The sequence below is a fragment of the Buteo buteo genome, chromosome 19 (genome assembly GCF_964188355.1).
Source record: "Buteo buteo chromosome 19, bButBut1.hap1.1, whole genome shotgun sequence".
Lineage (NCBI taxonomy): Eukaryota > Metazoa > Chordata > Aves > Accipitriformes > Accipitridae > Buteo > Buteo buteo.
In genome coordinates this window covers 13074248-13089452 of record NC_134189.1, presented here as the reverse complement: position 1 = coordinate 13089452, position 15205 = coordinate 13074248, and the positions used below count along the sequence as shown (strand labels likewise).

Sequence of the window (15205 nt, the reverse complement as noted above, 5' to 3'; positions counted from 1 at the left end):
GCAGCCATGTAGGTGCTGTTATTACATCCTCACTAATGGTGCTTTTAGTGGAGACAGTGGTATCTTCCCCGCTAACTGTGGGGCTGAGTCTTCTGCACTGAACTCTCCTGGCACAATGGGGAAACAGTCATTTTTAGAAAGCAAAATTTCCTTCTAGTCGGAAAACCAGCCCAATGTCTGGGTACTGTTTAGGTCCCACTCACCTCCTCCTGAGAGGATCCCCAGAGACGGCGGTAGAAGTTGCAGCTATCCTCTACGCGGCCCTGGCTGCTGCTTCACGCGCATCAGGGTAACGGGAGTGGCCCCGTGCAGAAACTGGTGAGGAAGAGTCAGATGAGCAAGTGCAGTACTTGTGGCGGTACAGGAGGGAGTGCTTTTTCTGGAGGGCAGACTGACCTGGTGTTCCTGCAGGGAGCTGCTGGATACTAAATGGCTGCGGTTTGATTTGGTCTTTGCTTGAGGAGATGTGAGGAAAAAGGGAGGGGGTTCTCACTGCTCATTACCATTTCTTTTTGTGCTTTCTTCATCTCTTTCCCGCATCACCTCCATGACTGCTGTGTGCAAATCCATCTCTTCGTTGCGCTGCCATCATGTGAAACTGTCACGTGGCTCCATCTTTACTGTGTGTCTGTGTGTGTGATGCGACTTTTCCAGCCAAGGCTGTCTTCCATCACTGTAAGTAGAACCACTTAACAGCAAAAAGAGCAGGATTTAGCTAGAAATCCCAGGCTAGGAAAGACTTCTTCCACCTTTTGGACAATGGGGAACTTGCAGAAAGGTGTCACAGGGACAAGGGAGGCTCTATTTCCCTGCACTGCAAAGAAGCAAGCGATGCTGTTGCTCATTTAACTGGCTGAGCTGGTGATTGAAGGTCTGCCACTGAGAAGTCAATAAAAGGAGACACACCAGCCTTCTCAGGGACTGTGGGCACAGACAACACCATCATTCATTACTATGGCATAGATGAGCCTGTAGCCTGTGTACCATGGCATGTTCTTCACTTTGTTTCCCAGCTGCCCCGTTCTTTTCAGCTGTTATGCCAAAAATAAAGACCAACCTGTGCCTTCTTGCAGGAAAAACAATACAGGTCTTGTAGACTTCAGTTATTAAGATGCAACTTAAGTCTTTTCCACACCCCATGGCTTAGCTCCTTCTGATGAATCCCAGCCCAGCTCCAGGATAATGCAGAACTACTGTCAAGCAGTTCAACTGATCAGTATATACTCTAGTTCATAAATCTGCTCCTACAGGCAAGTTAGAAATCCCTCCAAGAGAAAGTCCAGACTGGCTGTGTTTGTATCTCCCTGCTTCCATACCTGGCTTGTGTTCGCCAATTTGCTCTCTGCCCAGCAAGACGTATGTGTGAGACAGAGAAATAGAGATAGCTGGAATGCGCCTTACTATAGGAAGACGAGCAAGAAAAAGAGAGGGTGTCTATGGATGAAAAAAATAAGTGCCCATGTGTGTGGGGGAGTAGTGGGGTGGAAGAATACTATTGGGGCTGGAAGAAATGGATTGCACGTGTTGTTAAGAAGAGGCTGTAGATTTTTGCCAGAGAAGTTAATATTTTCTTGACTGCATGCCAAGGCTGGTGTATGCAAAAAATATGAAGAGAAAGAGACATTTTGTGAGAGAGAAACTGAGCACACATTTATTCAGGGATATGTGCAGAGGAATTAACGGTCAAGGATCTAATGCTCACCCTTGCCGGACTGTGCACCTCTGGCTCTGCAGCTTGCGCCTCCCAAGCTGTCTTGCTTTCTGGGAAGGCGAGACTTGCTGTTGGAATATGGGCATGCTATATTCAGACTGCACTCACCATGCAAATCTGCTTTTCAGAGGTGGTGAGAAGACACGTTTGCTTCCACAGATTTTTCACTGCTCTCAGCATCTCATTCCTCTGTGTTTGTGAGGGCTTCTGTTTTATGGACATCACCACAGGTTTGAAAGCTTTTAATTAAGCCAAAAATACTTCCAGCCAAGGTATGCAGCCTAGAAAGGACTATTTCTAAAATTCTGTAGCTCACAAAAGTTTCTTTTTGACTGCATGGTAATGTTCACAGAGGATATTTCACAAGATAATTGATTAAATTCTGTGTTTTGTGTTTGTAACTAAGTGGCAGATTTTGTCTCGTGTCCCAGAGTAAATCCACTGACTTTGGTGGATGATTTATGCTGGTGGGAGAGAGTTCACAATCTGGGCTGTATAGGTCATAACAACGCGCGGCGGCTGCCTTTGCTACTCAGAAGGATTGGTTGCCAAATGTCTGACAAAGTCTTTCTGGAAGTGCAGATGGTAGCAACGACAGCCTGGAATTAACTCACTCTTTGCTATAAAGTTTGCAATTTGTTATCAGCTCCTCTGACTGTTTACTAATCCCTGACCACCAGACTCAGAGCGCTGATAACATTTTGATATCCAGCACGTGCGTGCAGAGGCTCAGCCCAAGTGTTTTGCCGATGATGTACATGCTACTGGGCTTCTCTGAACTTCTCAATACTGCTGCAGCTGCATTGCTTCCAAGCAAATTAAGTGGCAGGAGGCTTAAGCATAATCTCTGTCATAGGTCTTGTCTCTGTGCAGAAGTTAGGAGCTTTTAAAGTGGCTTCTTTTCATTTAGCCTGCGCCAAGAAACTGATTTAAGATTGTCTGTGCAGGGGACTTGTGCCAATTTAGCAGAGTTTAAAAATACAGCTTGGTGCATGTGATGAAGTCAACCCCGAGCAAGTCGTCAAACTGCAGACGGTCTTGAAAGACTCAAACAGAAATGCAACCTCTGCGAGTGACTTTTAGCCCATACTGCCAGTGGCAAAAGTGCCCCTGAAGTGCACTAAACCTGGTACACTTCCCACTGCTAACTTCCAAATGCACAGGCTGCTCCTGGGAGTGCCACCATCGCATAGCTCAGCCCAGGATTACTGCTCAAGCGTTGCCTCTCTAGTCCTTGTGTCCAGGGCTGAGGTACAGCTCTTGCCCACGTGTGCAGGTCAGGCCAGCAAGCAGTGCTGGCCACGTTTATCCTGGGTGTCGATCACGCAGTCTCTTTAGTTGACTTTCTCCTTGAGGCCCGGTTCTCCAAGCCCACCAAGTCCAGCATGACAGCCCTGATTCAACACTGGCTGAGGCTGGGAGGCCTCAAATCTCCTTCCATCCCATATTTTCCAAGCTGATGGTCTCACTCACGCCCTCCCTGCACCCCATCTTTCACACCACTGTTTTTTATATTGCTTTAACTCCATCTGCTTTGATGACACTACACCAGGAAGCTGGAGCTAGTGAAGGATGTCATTCTTTACCAGGGACAGAGGAAAAATGAGGACCTGGATGAAGTCTCTGCTACGTCAGGACCCTTTGGCACTCCTGACACAAGCAATATGCTAAATTCTTGCAAGCAGCTGTGCCCCAACTTTATCAGGTCACCTTTGTGGTCATCGCAGCTGTTCTTCTGAGCAAGAACCAGCACAGTCCGTCACCAACAGCTGTGCTGCGGTGACAGCCCCAGTCACTGAGTGCTGCGAATCCAGGGGTAACACAATGGGACTTGGATGGTTCACGGTTGAGGGACCAATGCATGGTCTGGCCACAAGCATGTCCCTAAGGTCTGTCCCTGGCCCAGACTATGATAGTCTGGCCGCCTGTTTCAGAGTTTGGAGCTGTTTTCCCAGCCCCTAGTACAGTGAATTTAGGCTGAAGGAAAGGGCTCCCACTCTGTGCCTCACACTCCTTTAGTCCATTAGGGACTTCACTGGCCAGAATACAGTTAGCAGCCCCAGAGCTGGTCTGAGCTGGAAAGAGTTTGCAGTTTCTCTCCTTACAGCATAAACAGGGATATTCTGCGTGTTTCATCAGAAAAGTCTAAGCCTTTGAAATTCACCTCAGTAACAAGGTCTTCTACTGCTCATGCCAAATGTTCTCAGGACTGTTTGTCCCCATGACAGGAGAGGTGTTCTCCATTAGCAAAAACAGGAGAGGCTTTTCTGTGTTTCTGCAATGTGGGGTTTGCACAGAGGGACGGTGAATGGTGACAAAGCACAGCCAGGCAGACCCTGAAACGATGACTTTAGTTGATTAATTTAGTGTGAATCCAGGGTGAATACAGAACAAGGTATCACGCTGGAATTGAGTGCTTTTGGATCTGTGCAAAATGAACCTAACCATGATACCAAAAGGTGGGTCCTACAGTCTGGGAGGATTTAAGTAGCAGGCTGCCTTGCAAGTGACATTTTTTGAGAGTTCAGAAGAAAAGCACAAGGCACAACTACTGGGGACTCTGTACTGCAGGAAGGTGTTTGAGTACCCATCATACTCACCTGGGGAAGGCATTAGGGGGGAGATTGTGTCGCAGTTTCTGGCTTTTAATGGATGTCTTGTGTCGCTGGATGGCCATGGTGGAGAGAAAAATCAGAGAAAATCACCCGGCTTTTCTCTCTCATGTAATCCACTTTGTTAAGATGGCAAGCTCCACGGGGTAGTGCCTGCCTCTTTCTGTGTGCTCTGGCAGTGTCAGAGGAGAGGAGACCATAGCTCTCAGTGAGAGTTTTACAGTGATGCAAATTACCCATCAGGATCATGGATGCCCTCTTGGTGCCTTCTTACCATACATTTACTGATTAAAACCCATGTTGCTGCATTTTTCTATAAATCTTCAGTGCCGCTGCTGCAAGGGATAAGCTGGCCGTCCTCCACATCAGAAGGACTCTCTTCCCTGCCCCCCCGCTGTGGGGGTGGAGGGCTGCAGAGTGAGTCTTTTGTGCTCAGACCCAAAGCTGATGTAGAAACCATTTCTCATACTTGCTGTTGGCTGAGCCACAACCACCTCTGCCCTAGCAACAAAGCCTCACATTTCCATCGGCGACACTCCCCTGTGTCTTACTGAGGCAGGAGCTGGCTTTGCTACCTCCAACTGCAGAAAATAATTGCCAGAAGGGCCCAAGGCGGTTGTTTCAGGCAAGGCACACTTTGCTGAACTCCTAGAAAGGATGCCCTTGCTTCTCAAGGGAGGCTCAGTAAGGCAATTCAGCTCTCCCTCATCCCCAAATTAGTTTGGAAGTCCCACAGAGTGTGACTGATGAGTGATGGAGCAGCTGCTCCCTGCCCCTGCGGTGGACGGCTCCCTCCAGGAGCCAGCGCTGTGTGTTAGCTGGGTCTCTGCTCGTCCTCAAGAGCCGTTGTCTGTTTCCCTGTGGTCTCAGGCCAGATCTGTTTGCTGGTGGTGCTTTCTTTTTAACGTGACACGTATTCAACCCTTCAAATTGCCTGCTGTGGGCTTGCTCTGAAATGTCAGAGGGCTCGGGAAGGATCAGTGGTTGATGGAGAACCCCACCAGGGACACGCAGGGTCCCTGCAGGGGCAGATCCCTCAGCACGGGCACTGAGGACGAGCCTAGTCGCAGCTTTGATTGTTTAAAAAGTGCGTGAACCAGGGCTCGGTTAGACAGGAGGGACTTTATTAACGCTGCTGGTTCAGTAGACCCCCCCCTCCTTTGAACACAGGGGTACCAGTGCCCAAATGCTCCTGCCTAACTGGCCACGGGGGTCCCTGGGGTGCTGTGGCTGCTGTGGCCCCACAGCTGCGGCTTCGGCAGGGCAGGGTCCAGGCTTGCTTGGGGAAGGCGAGTGGGAATATTGGGCACATTTCTCACATAGGCCGGTTTTCCCACCCCACCTAGTGGGAGCAGGGATGACTGCCTGCCTGCTTTCTGCAGCATCTCCTTCCCTTCTCTGAAAAGCACCTGCTCTTGGCAACTGCCGCGGGTGGGGGGACGCGGGGCTGCTCCTCCAACCTACATCGCCAGTCTTAAATGCTTCCATCTCAGTGCAGACCGCTCCTATATGATCCTCCGTCCTTCATTTCTCACCTTGTCTCCTTACCATCGCAGCTCACAAGCACAAGAAGCACGACATCTTGCAGCCCTGCGACACGGAGTACCCTGTTTTTGTGTACGAGCCAGCCATCAAGGAGACCAATGGGCTGATCGAGTGCGGAGATTGCCAAAAGTAAGAATTTCATCTTCCCTTTCATTTGGGGGCTCCGCAGGTCGTGACGGCACGCGAGCCTTGTCACAGAGCCCATCGGTGACAACAGCAATCTGAGAAGAGTTGCCTGCCACTGTGCCCATGCCATGGCCACCATCCGTAGCTCTGGGCACAGAGCAGAGCTAAACAGCCATGCTGGACAATGAGGAGGTGAAGTGACCAAGTTACTGCTTCTCGATAAAAGAGAAAAAAATTTAAAACTATCTGTTAATAAGCAGAAGTGGCTGTAGAACAAGAGAAAGAACATTTAAAATATATATATATATATATCTTTCCATTCCACAGATTTCAGAAAGGAACTTTTTCTGTTTTTTCATGTTTCTGGCAAAAGTTTTCTCCTTAGAAAATTTTCCTTTTTGCAATGCTTTCGGCTTTCCTTTTCCTTTTTTTATTTTCCTTCTTTTCTGTTTTTCTACAGAAAAAAAAAAGCAGGGAGGGAGGGAAAGAAATGTTAAACTGAAAGAAATGAAAACACGGGTCCACTTTTTTATTTTCCGTTTTCATTTTAAGAGAATGAACAGTCCAAAATTACAGAAAAGTCATTGTGAAAAGAGGCTGTTTTCAGCAGTTGCACAGTGCCATCAGCAATCCCATGCAGAAAGGTGACGGAAGGATGAATTTCCACTGGTCCAGCTTTCCTAACATGAAGTGTCCAAACAGATCTGACTGGCATCCCTCTTAAAAAAAAACAAACAAAACAATCCTACCTAGTCTGACTGCAGTCTTGGATCAACTGCAGGAAAGACTTAAAGGTTAGGGAAACAGCCTGCGCTAGTCAGCCTGACTTTAGGAAAACCAAGCCTTGCCAAATATTGTTTTAGACGAGATTGCAGATTTGGTGACAACAAGGTATTGTGTAGGTGCAGTAAGATCTGGGCAGACCCAGAGGAGCTGAGTGTCCCAAACTGACCTGTTTGTGCATTAAGCCACCAACGCAGCCTGGGGCTGACCCCTCCTTGCTGGAGGCAGCACCTCACCAGCACCAGCAGCAGCCACCGCCGGGTCCTGCTCGGCTCCGTCATAGTTACAGGTGGAGTTGCAGCCTCTGGATCCCAGGCGCATCTCTTGTGCATCTTTCCTGCAGGTGTTCGGGAGAGACACACACCCCGACACAGGTTCTGTGGAGCGTTAGCCAGCGGCCCACTCAGGCGCGCGGGCTTTCCCAGTCACGTTTCACAAGCCCAGGTGGTTCCCAGTGGAGTGAGGGTAGGCTGGGTGCTCCATCCTGGGCAAAAATTTGGCTTGTAGATTGGTGCATGGGGCACCTCTATCCTGGTTACTGAATTCGTGCATAGGTTAAAATCTGCTTGTCAAAGCTCCCAAAGCAGTCATCAGCCAGGAATACTAATGAAACGGTCATGCTGCAGTGTGTGACATCAACACCTCTAAAAGTGAACGCAAAAATTCCTGAAGGCTAGAAGGCAGCGAGACTAGGTGGTGAATAACCAGGAAGACAGGGCAGTCCTCGGGCGCAGTCAGGTTGGCCGATGCAGGGGGCACATCCTCACAAACCTGTATTCCTAATCCAGTATTTCTAAGCCCTCTCCCTTGGCTGGGAGGTGGCTAGCCCAACCGGGAGTGCACAGAGCCACGTACTGGCTGCAGCGCCGCAGCCCTGCCACCGGCACAGGCATGCCAAGCCCGATGTCCTTGGCCTTCCCTTTGCCCAGCAGCCCCGGGCCAGCCTGCAGACTCTTTGCCAGGGCCGTACGGCCAGCTGGTGCCCGGCGGCAGGACAGCCTGCCAGCAGGCAGTGGGGGACAGCAGCGTGGGCAGCTCAGCCTTGCTTCGGCTGGCTGCAGCCTCTGTGCTGGCAGAGGGCAGGCAATGCCTGCCAGGCACCGGGCGGGGGGGTGGCTCAGGCTGGTGAGATGCCCAGACACGTACAGTGCCTTGCGGTGACACTGGCGTGCGTAGGCTTGGACACGCACCCCCGCCACTCCCCGTGCTCGCCCAGGGGTGCCGTAGACACGCACGTGCCGGTGCGCAAACCCCCAGTCACGGGCACGCGCGGCCTCGTGAGCACGGAGACACGTCTGAGCTGCCCACGCACGTGCATGTGCGCGCACACACTCATGCACAAAGCCCTGCACGCAGCCGAAACACGTGCCTGCCCTCATCCTGCTCTGCCCACGCAAGCCCTTTGCCGCCTGCACAACTGGGCGGCAGTGCTGCCGCCAGCCCTCACGTGCACGTCCTCGGGCAAACGCTTACGTCTAGAGACATCCCCACCAGCACGTGCCTGTGCTCGTCACCAGCCCTTTTCCGTAGTCTGCTTCTCTGACAGGGAGGGGAAGGGGCAGGTGAAATTGTGGCTGCAAAGTGAAGCTGCATGGTTATTGTGGCAGCAGACGAGGCCAAGCACCAGTTGGTCAGTCCCATCACACTGATGTAACGTGTGATGCTACCGGGATCCTCCATTTCTCACTCCAGTAACATGAAATTTAGCAAAACTCTGCTCCTTGCAGAACCACATAGTACATACATCCTTGCGTTGTATAAACTTATGCCTAAATATACACGGAATGGGCATTGGCACACCTCCAAATGAAACCAGGCCTTCTCAGGTATCGTGTCCTATGACATGCTGCCCCATTTTGGGAGTGCTTGTGTTGGGTTTTGTTTGTTGGTTGGTGTTTTGGGTTTGATTTTGGATTTTGTGTCTAGCATGGAGTTGTAAATGTCAGTCAGTTTGGAGCTTCCTGAGGCCAAAAAGGTACGCTAATGCCACCTCCCCCATACGTACGGCTGCTCGCTGTGTCTCTCCCGCTTTCTGCTGACATCCAGTTTCCAATGATCTCTGTTTTCTTTGGATTTCTTTGCTGTGGGCCAGGTGATGCTGGGGCTGCTGCCCTGGTGCTGCAGCAGGAGGGATGTGCTTTCTCCCACCCACTCTTTTCTTGCAGGATGTTTGTGGCACAGCAGATTGCCAGCAGTAACCTGCTGCTCCTCATCACGGATGCTGTCTGCGACTGCAGTGTCTTCCCACCTGTCCTGTTGGATGCAAAAGAGGTCAAATATATCCTTCCATGCGCAGCCAGGATGCATGGCTCCACTGGCCCTTTGATCTCCATGTTTGCTAGGGTAGAAAACATACTCCCAGGGCAATTGCTACAGGGCTGGGGACATGGCCCCACTTGTGGGACAGCTGGGGAGTGACAAGGAGCAGGTAGGGTTGCGGTGTGGTGGAGGGGAGGTAATGGTTCTGCCTTCCAGCCCCCCCAGGAGGAAGCCCACCTCCACTGGCCAGGCTGTCAGATGTGTTGTACAAGGGTGAGGGTGGGACAGGCCAGAAGAAAGGGTCAGTGGTGGGGTGGGTGCAGCTGGGCTGGCTCCCCAACACTGCTCCCAGGTGCTTCCGTAACTCATCCCTGCTGGATCCTCATCCCTCGCTCCTCGTAAGGGCGACAATGTGGTGCAGCTTGTCATCATGAAGCTGAGCCCTCTCCATGCATTGTGGCCACTTTCAGCTGCCCATCATTCCTTGCTGCCTCCTAGCACTTGGAGATATCTCCAGCCCATGCAGGGTGACCTGCCCTCCCCACTCTGTCTCCCAGGCTGTGCGGTTACACCTAGATGACTTGCATCAGGGGCCCGTGGGTCTGTGTGGTGCTCGTCCCCCTTTTCGCTACCTGCTGCTGCCAGCGTCCTTAACAGCCTCGCACATAACGCTTCAGTGAAGTGTGAACGGATGCGGTCCCAGAAGCTGAGGCGACGGCCAGACACATGCCATGCGTTTCACCCTGAGGTACCCCCGGGGCAGAGCAGGAGGGAGGGAGACCACACGGCTGCGTTTCACCATGGGCATGCCTGTACCCACGCACCCCTCTTCTTACACCCCTGCATTGTGTGTATCATCGCGTGCCCGTCGTGCTGGCTGGACCCAGACACAGACGTGTGACTCCCCAAGGGGCTTCCCAGCAGGAGGACGGTCACACTAGTGACACCTGGGAAAGGCTTGAGCTGCGACATCACAGGTTGCTGGGTTTCGTCTGCTGGAAGAGCCCCGATTCCTGTAACGAGCCCTTGCGACCTGGGCTTGGTGCAGCCAGGCAGCTCTCCCGTCTGCCGGGCTGGCAGGAGTTTGGTCCAGGTACCTTTGCACAGTGTGCAAGGCAGCCCAGCTGCCTGACCCTGCCCCGCGGGGCCAGGAGCAGGCACAGTGACCTGCTTGTGGGCAGGGGACTCTGGAAGGAGCTGCAGGAGGCACATGCAGGCGGGAGCAGATCCTGCTGCAGCCTCCGAGGCTGAGGGATTGGTTTCAGGGTGTGAGGCAGAGCATGGCGAAAGCCAAGGAAATAAGTGGCTTCCTAGCTCACAGGTGGCCACTGTGGCCCACAGGCATCAAAGCAGTCCCTTCCTTTCCCCCTGGTGATCCTTCCTTTTGGCCACAGGCTTTGCTCCCCCTTCCAAAGGCGAGGGGCAGGCTCCCTTCCCTCTGCCAGCAGCCACCCTGGCAGTAAGCAAGCTGATGCCTTCTCTCTCATCTCCCAGGAAAATGCCCAAGACTGTGGTGGCACTGCCGAGATCTCTGTCTCGCCGACGCTGCTCTTCCTGCCCCTGGCGCTGCTCCTGCAGTGATGCTGCCTGCAACGGTGACGCTGCCCGCAACGGTGACGCTGCCCGCAACGCGCCTTATGCGGCAGAGACCCGGGAGGACGGGGCTGCCACTGGCCGGAGCGATGGAAGGGGAGGAAATGGGGGCACAGGCCGTTCTGGGATGCCCACTGCAACTCCCTGGGGAGATGAGGTGTTAACGACGTGGCACAGCGCATCCTGCGTCCTTCAACACAAGGTCCAGCGTGGTGCCAACAGTGGAAGCTGCTCCCTCCTCGAAAGGCTGCGGCAAAAGGGCTGCGCAAGGACCGGCAGGGTCGGCTCCCGGCACAGCACCTACTGAGCTGCTCCTCCTGGCCATCGGCTCACAGCCGGGACGGCCGAGGTCATTGGCACGGCTGGCATTTCACCATCCCCCTGCCTCCCACGGAGCCACTTTGGGGTAGTTGGCCCCAGGAGGCAGAGAGCTCGGTGGGGCAGATCTGGCCTCAGGAGAGCAGGAGGGGCAGGGGAGGCTGTCTGCCTGTCCCTCAGTGGGAGCCACCAGGATTTTGAGCACCCGAGTCTGAGGCAGCCCAGGCAGAGCCCTGCCGGAACAGGGCCCTTAGTGGTTCCCAGCAGGGAGGCAGCAGCTCTTGGTCTTGGGGGTGGTCCTCGACTGGGACCCCAGGGGCAGGACATGGCGCCTAACCTGAACTGCACTAATTTAACAAGCAACCAGATGATGGAAGTAGCACAGCTTGACTAGTTAACAGCAGCTACGCCAGCTCTGCCAAGGACACCCTTCCTAACAGTGCTAGCACAACATCCAGATTCTTGTCTAGATGTGGACTTACCTCTGGGAAGGGGTTATGTGTGACCCACCAAAAGAGGGAGTATGTTTCCCACTGCCTGCTAGCTTCACTGCAGAAGCAGCTAAGAAATGGGCACTTTTGCCCTCAGAGCAGCACTGCCCTGCTCATTGAAGCTGCCCTTGGTTGTCCCGGGGCGAGCAGCCCCCTGCTCTGAACCTGGCGTTCCTGGCTGGTGGGCATGGGCCGTTTCTCACAGAGCTTTACAGACAATGGGTGGGGAGCACCCATTTTTCCTTTTTTTTGTATGAACTGCTCCATACCATCTCGTTAAAAACAAATATATGGCATATTTTAAATAGATACTTAAGCTTCAGCATGTCATGTTTGGTGCTAATCACAGCCCTAAACTACATCCCAGAAACCCCTCTCCCTGCCAAACCTATGGGTACAGGGTTTGGGTGGAGGGACTGCAAACGCAGCTGCGGTGGCCTGGCCAGCAGGGATGTGCCAGCAACTCATGGGGACGCCAAGAAGTGCTCCTGGTTGCTGTGCTGCTGTTTTTACCGGAGCTACGGGAAGAAGAGCCTTTGGCCATGCAGCGCGTGCTGCCAGCCAGCTACAGCCCACAGGTCTCTGTCACCTCTGAAGCAGGGTGGGGGTCCCGGTGCTGGCGCCGGCAGGGTACATGTCAGGGGTAGGGATGCCACAGCCGATGGCTACAGATGGAAACGGGGTCTCACCTTGAGCTCTACACCATCCCCGTCTGTAGCCACCCCAGCACCCGTGGGTACACCATGGTGGTGGCACCAAAGGAGCAGCCCAGCAGGGCAGAACCTTGCCCTGGCCTCCTCTGCCAGGTGGCCCACTTCAGGAGCCCCCTGCACCTCTCCAGGTGCCCCGAGAGCTGTGCGGCTCGTCACACCAAGCTGTCACCTCCTGCAGCGCAAGCGCCCACACTCTCCTCGCTCGCTGCCTGACATCTGCGCTGCCCACAACACTGCCCGCCACGTGTGCTGGCCGTGCGGAGCTGCGGGGCTCCTCACCGAGCCCACCAAGCCACCCACTCCCGCAGCCACCACCGCCAGGGTTAGACCCACATGCAGCTGCTGCAAAGGGCAGTTTTATGGGAAAGGGCTTTATCCTCACACCAGCGCTGTCCCCTTCTCCGCACAAGCAGGAGCCCACAAACGCACCCCATGTGTGCTAGGGTCAGTACGGATCCGGCTCCTCTTGCCACCAGTGTCACTCAACACTAAAGGGACAGTACCAGTCACAACCAGGTCCTGATGGGGACATTTCAGGACATTACAGCTCCTGCTCTGGCGGGTTTTGCCTCGCTGGAGGTGGTGTTACAGCAAAGAGGAGAGGAACGACTGCGGTAATGGAAGTAAATCTGGAGGTGGAGATGGTTTCCAGGCTTCAGATGCAGTGACCTTATCAGACCCAGAAGCAGCCGAGGAAGATGAAGGCAGCGCGGAGGGAAAAGGGGCTGCTGTCAAGGCTGAGGAGTCAGGAGCTGCTTGCAGACAGAGGAGCCACCGGCTCAGGGCATCCCGGGCCAGCTGGCACAGCTCCTCCGGCTCCCTGTGCCTGCCCGTGGTGACTGCCCTCCTGGGGCACCACTCTCAAGGGTGACCTCCCTGTCAGAAAGGATTAGCAGTCCCATCTCCGCTCAGCTTAAAAAAGATACATAAATACACATTTCCCTGCTGCATATGAACCATGTTTGATTTCAGGTGCATTAATCCACAGTAAACATGGTCCTGTAAAGAGACCCGCACGGAGAGAGTGAAGATGTGAATTATACCTGGTTTAGTTGACTCAGCAAGTTTGTGCGTAGGTTGTAACTGGAGGGAATAGGATAGGGGTGAGAACCGGATTACTTCTTAAACCAAAAAATAAGGGTGAAGGTTTGCCCTGACTTAAAACCCCAGCACACACTGGGAACTGGGCTGCGGAGTCACTCGCACTGTTTGCACGCTGCCGCCTTGAGCAGCCGCAGTGAGCAGCGGGAGGATGGATGTCTGCCTCCGTGCAGCCGGTGCTGGGGTACAACCAGCTAAAGCAAAAGGAGCTGTTCCCAGAGTAGCCAGGGTCTCCGTGCCAGGGCCTCCCCGGGCATCTGTCAGGCAGCAAGAGCCAGGCTGTGGGCACGGCTGGCCAGTTCAGCTGGGCCCTGCCGGGGCTGGCAGCAGATGCCAAGCACTCGCCTCAGCCTGCGTTGCCTCAGTCCCACAGATCGCATCCCAACCCGCCAGCCCGTGCTGCCTCCTCCAGCGCTCACCAGTTGCTCCCCGAGCGCCCCACGCCCCGCAGCAAACAGCTCTCCTCCTTGCCCACACTGCAGGGCTTCAGCTGGGGACTGGGGGGGTGAAACCAGACAGCAACTAATAGTCAGGAGCTGCTCTGGTGTGTCTCCAGAGGAGAGTGGCCCCTGCAAGGGGGCGAGGGTAAGGCATGACCCCACAGCCTCCCACCATCTGAGCCAGGGATGCTCTGGGGCTGCCCCGCTCCTGCGGCACAGCTCCCTGCCTCTGGCTGCAGGGCTCTGGGGGAGACATCTCCTTGTGCCCCCTCCCTGGGCTGCACCGCCTGCTCCCACTGTGTCCCCCCACTTGCACTCAATGCTTGATAGGGATGTCCTAGGCATCCCTCCTCACCCAGGTCCTGTGCGGGAGGATGGAGGAGACCCCAGCGTTCCTGGGAAGCTCCAGCAGTACCATTTGGGCAGTGCCGGGCATCCCTCCGAGGGGAATCCTCGCCGCCCAGGGAGGGAGTGTGGTTTATAGACCTGCTCCCAGGCTTGCCGCAGGGAGCGAGGAAGAGGGGAGCTTCTCTCGGCCCCCCACACAGCTGCCTTCGAAACCCGGGTGGGTGTGCTTGGCCACAGCAGCTCCCAAGGGGCCCATGCCGCTGCTCCCCAGGGGAGGCAGCACACACATGCTGCGGCACCCGGTTTTGCTACAGAAGCTCCTGCTTCCGCACACGAGGTTTGTCTTAGCCAATTATTAGGAGGCAAACACAGCCCTTTTCTTTCCACGGTGCTGCTGATCCACAGCAGGTACCTAGGAGTTCTGGGTTTAGCCTTGGAAGGCAAACGGCTTGCTTGGCCAGCAAAGTAGACCCCAAGCACACCTACCTTTTTCTGGTCTCCAACATGGGGTTAAGCAAATTCCACCTTGTGCTCTGCTTGCCTGGCAGAGATGGCGGCTCATGGCACTCCAGCGAGAGAAAAATCCCCAGGAAGAGCAGCTGCTTTAGCTCTCAACTTCTTCAGCCATGTGCTGGGCATAGCAGATGAAAATAGGTCAGCAAAAGCAAACAGAGATCTGAGGGCAGAGGATCTGACCAGCAGCGGAGCAGCTGTGAGAGGAGCCGTCTCTCACTTCCAGCTGAGCAGCATCCTGCTGCCATCCTATAAATCACAGCTGTACCCCCTGCAAGATCCCATCCACTCCCGTAAGCATGCAAACCGTAGGCATTGGGATTTATGCTGTCAAGGCAAGACATGATGGGAGAAAAGTCACAAGCAGTGCTCTGCAGCCATCAGACCCACCTGGCCACATCTGGCTGCTGCACAAATCAGGGCCTTCACAAGCCCTGAATCTGCAGCCAATTTCCTCCCAGGCAGGTGGAGAGGGAGCTGGGAAGGGACCTGAAATCTCTCTGTTGCACTCCTTACAGGCTTCAGAAACCCCCCACTGCAGGCTGAGGTAACCCTGGATCCCTCCCGAACGCTGTGGTGGGCGCTGAGGGTGTCTGAGCCGCGGGCAGGGACGCACACCTCGCACAGCGTCGCGTACACGCGCCCTCCCTTG

General features: G+C 54.2%; 1 protein-coding gene and 1 pseudogene across 1 annotated transcript in view; one reads left to right on the top strand and one right to left on the bottom strand.

The window, feature by feature from the left end:
* The window catches only part of CACNA2D4 (calcium voltage-gated channel auxiliary subunit alpha2delta 4), a 130819-nt gene extending 119093 nt beyond the window's left edge, over positions 1-11726 (top strand). Inside the window, exons 37-41 of the mRNA XM_075051148.1 lie at positions 655-675; positions 5880-5997; positions 8943-9055; positions 9702-9784; positions 10531-11726. Of these exons, the coding sequence (XP_074907249.1) occupies positions 655-675; positions 5880-5997; positions 8943-9055; positions 9702-9784; positions 10531-10617 (422 nt within the window). The 3' untranslated portion in view covers positions 10618-11726. The remainder of the gene's footprint in view (positions 1-654; positions 676-5879; positions 5998-8942; positions 9056-9701; positions 9785-10530) is intronic.
* On the bottom strand, positions 1214-4388 carry LOC142041972 (uncharacterized; annotated as a pseudogene).
* Positions 11727-15205: the final 3479 nt, after the last annotated feature.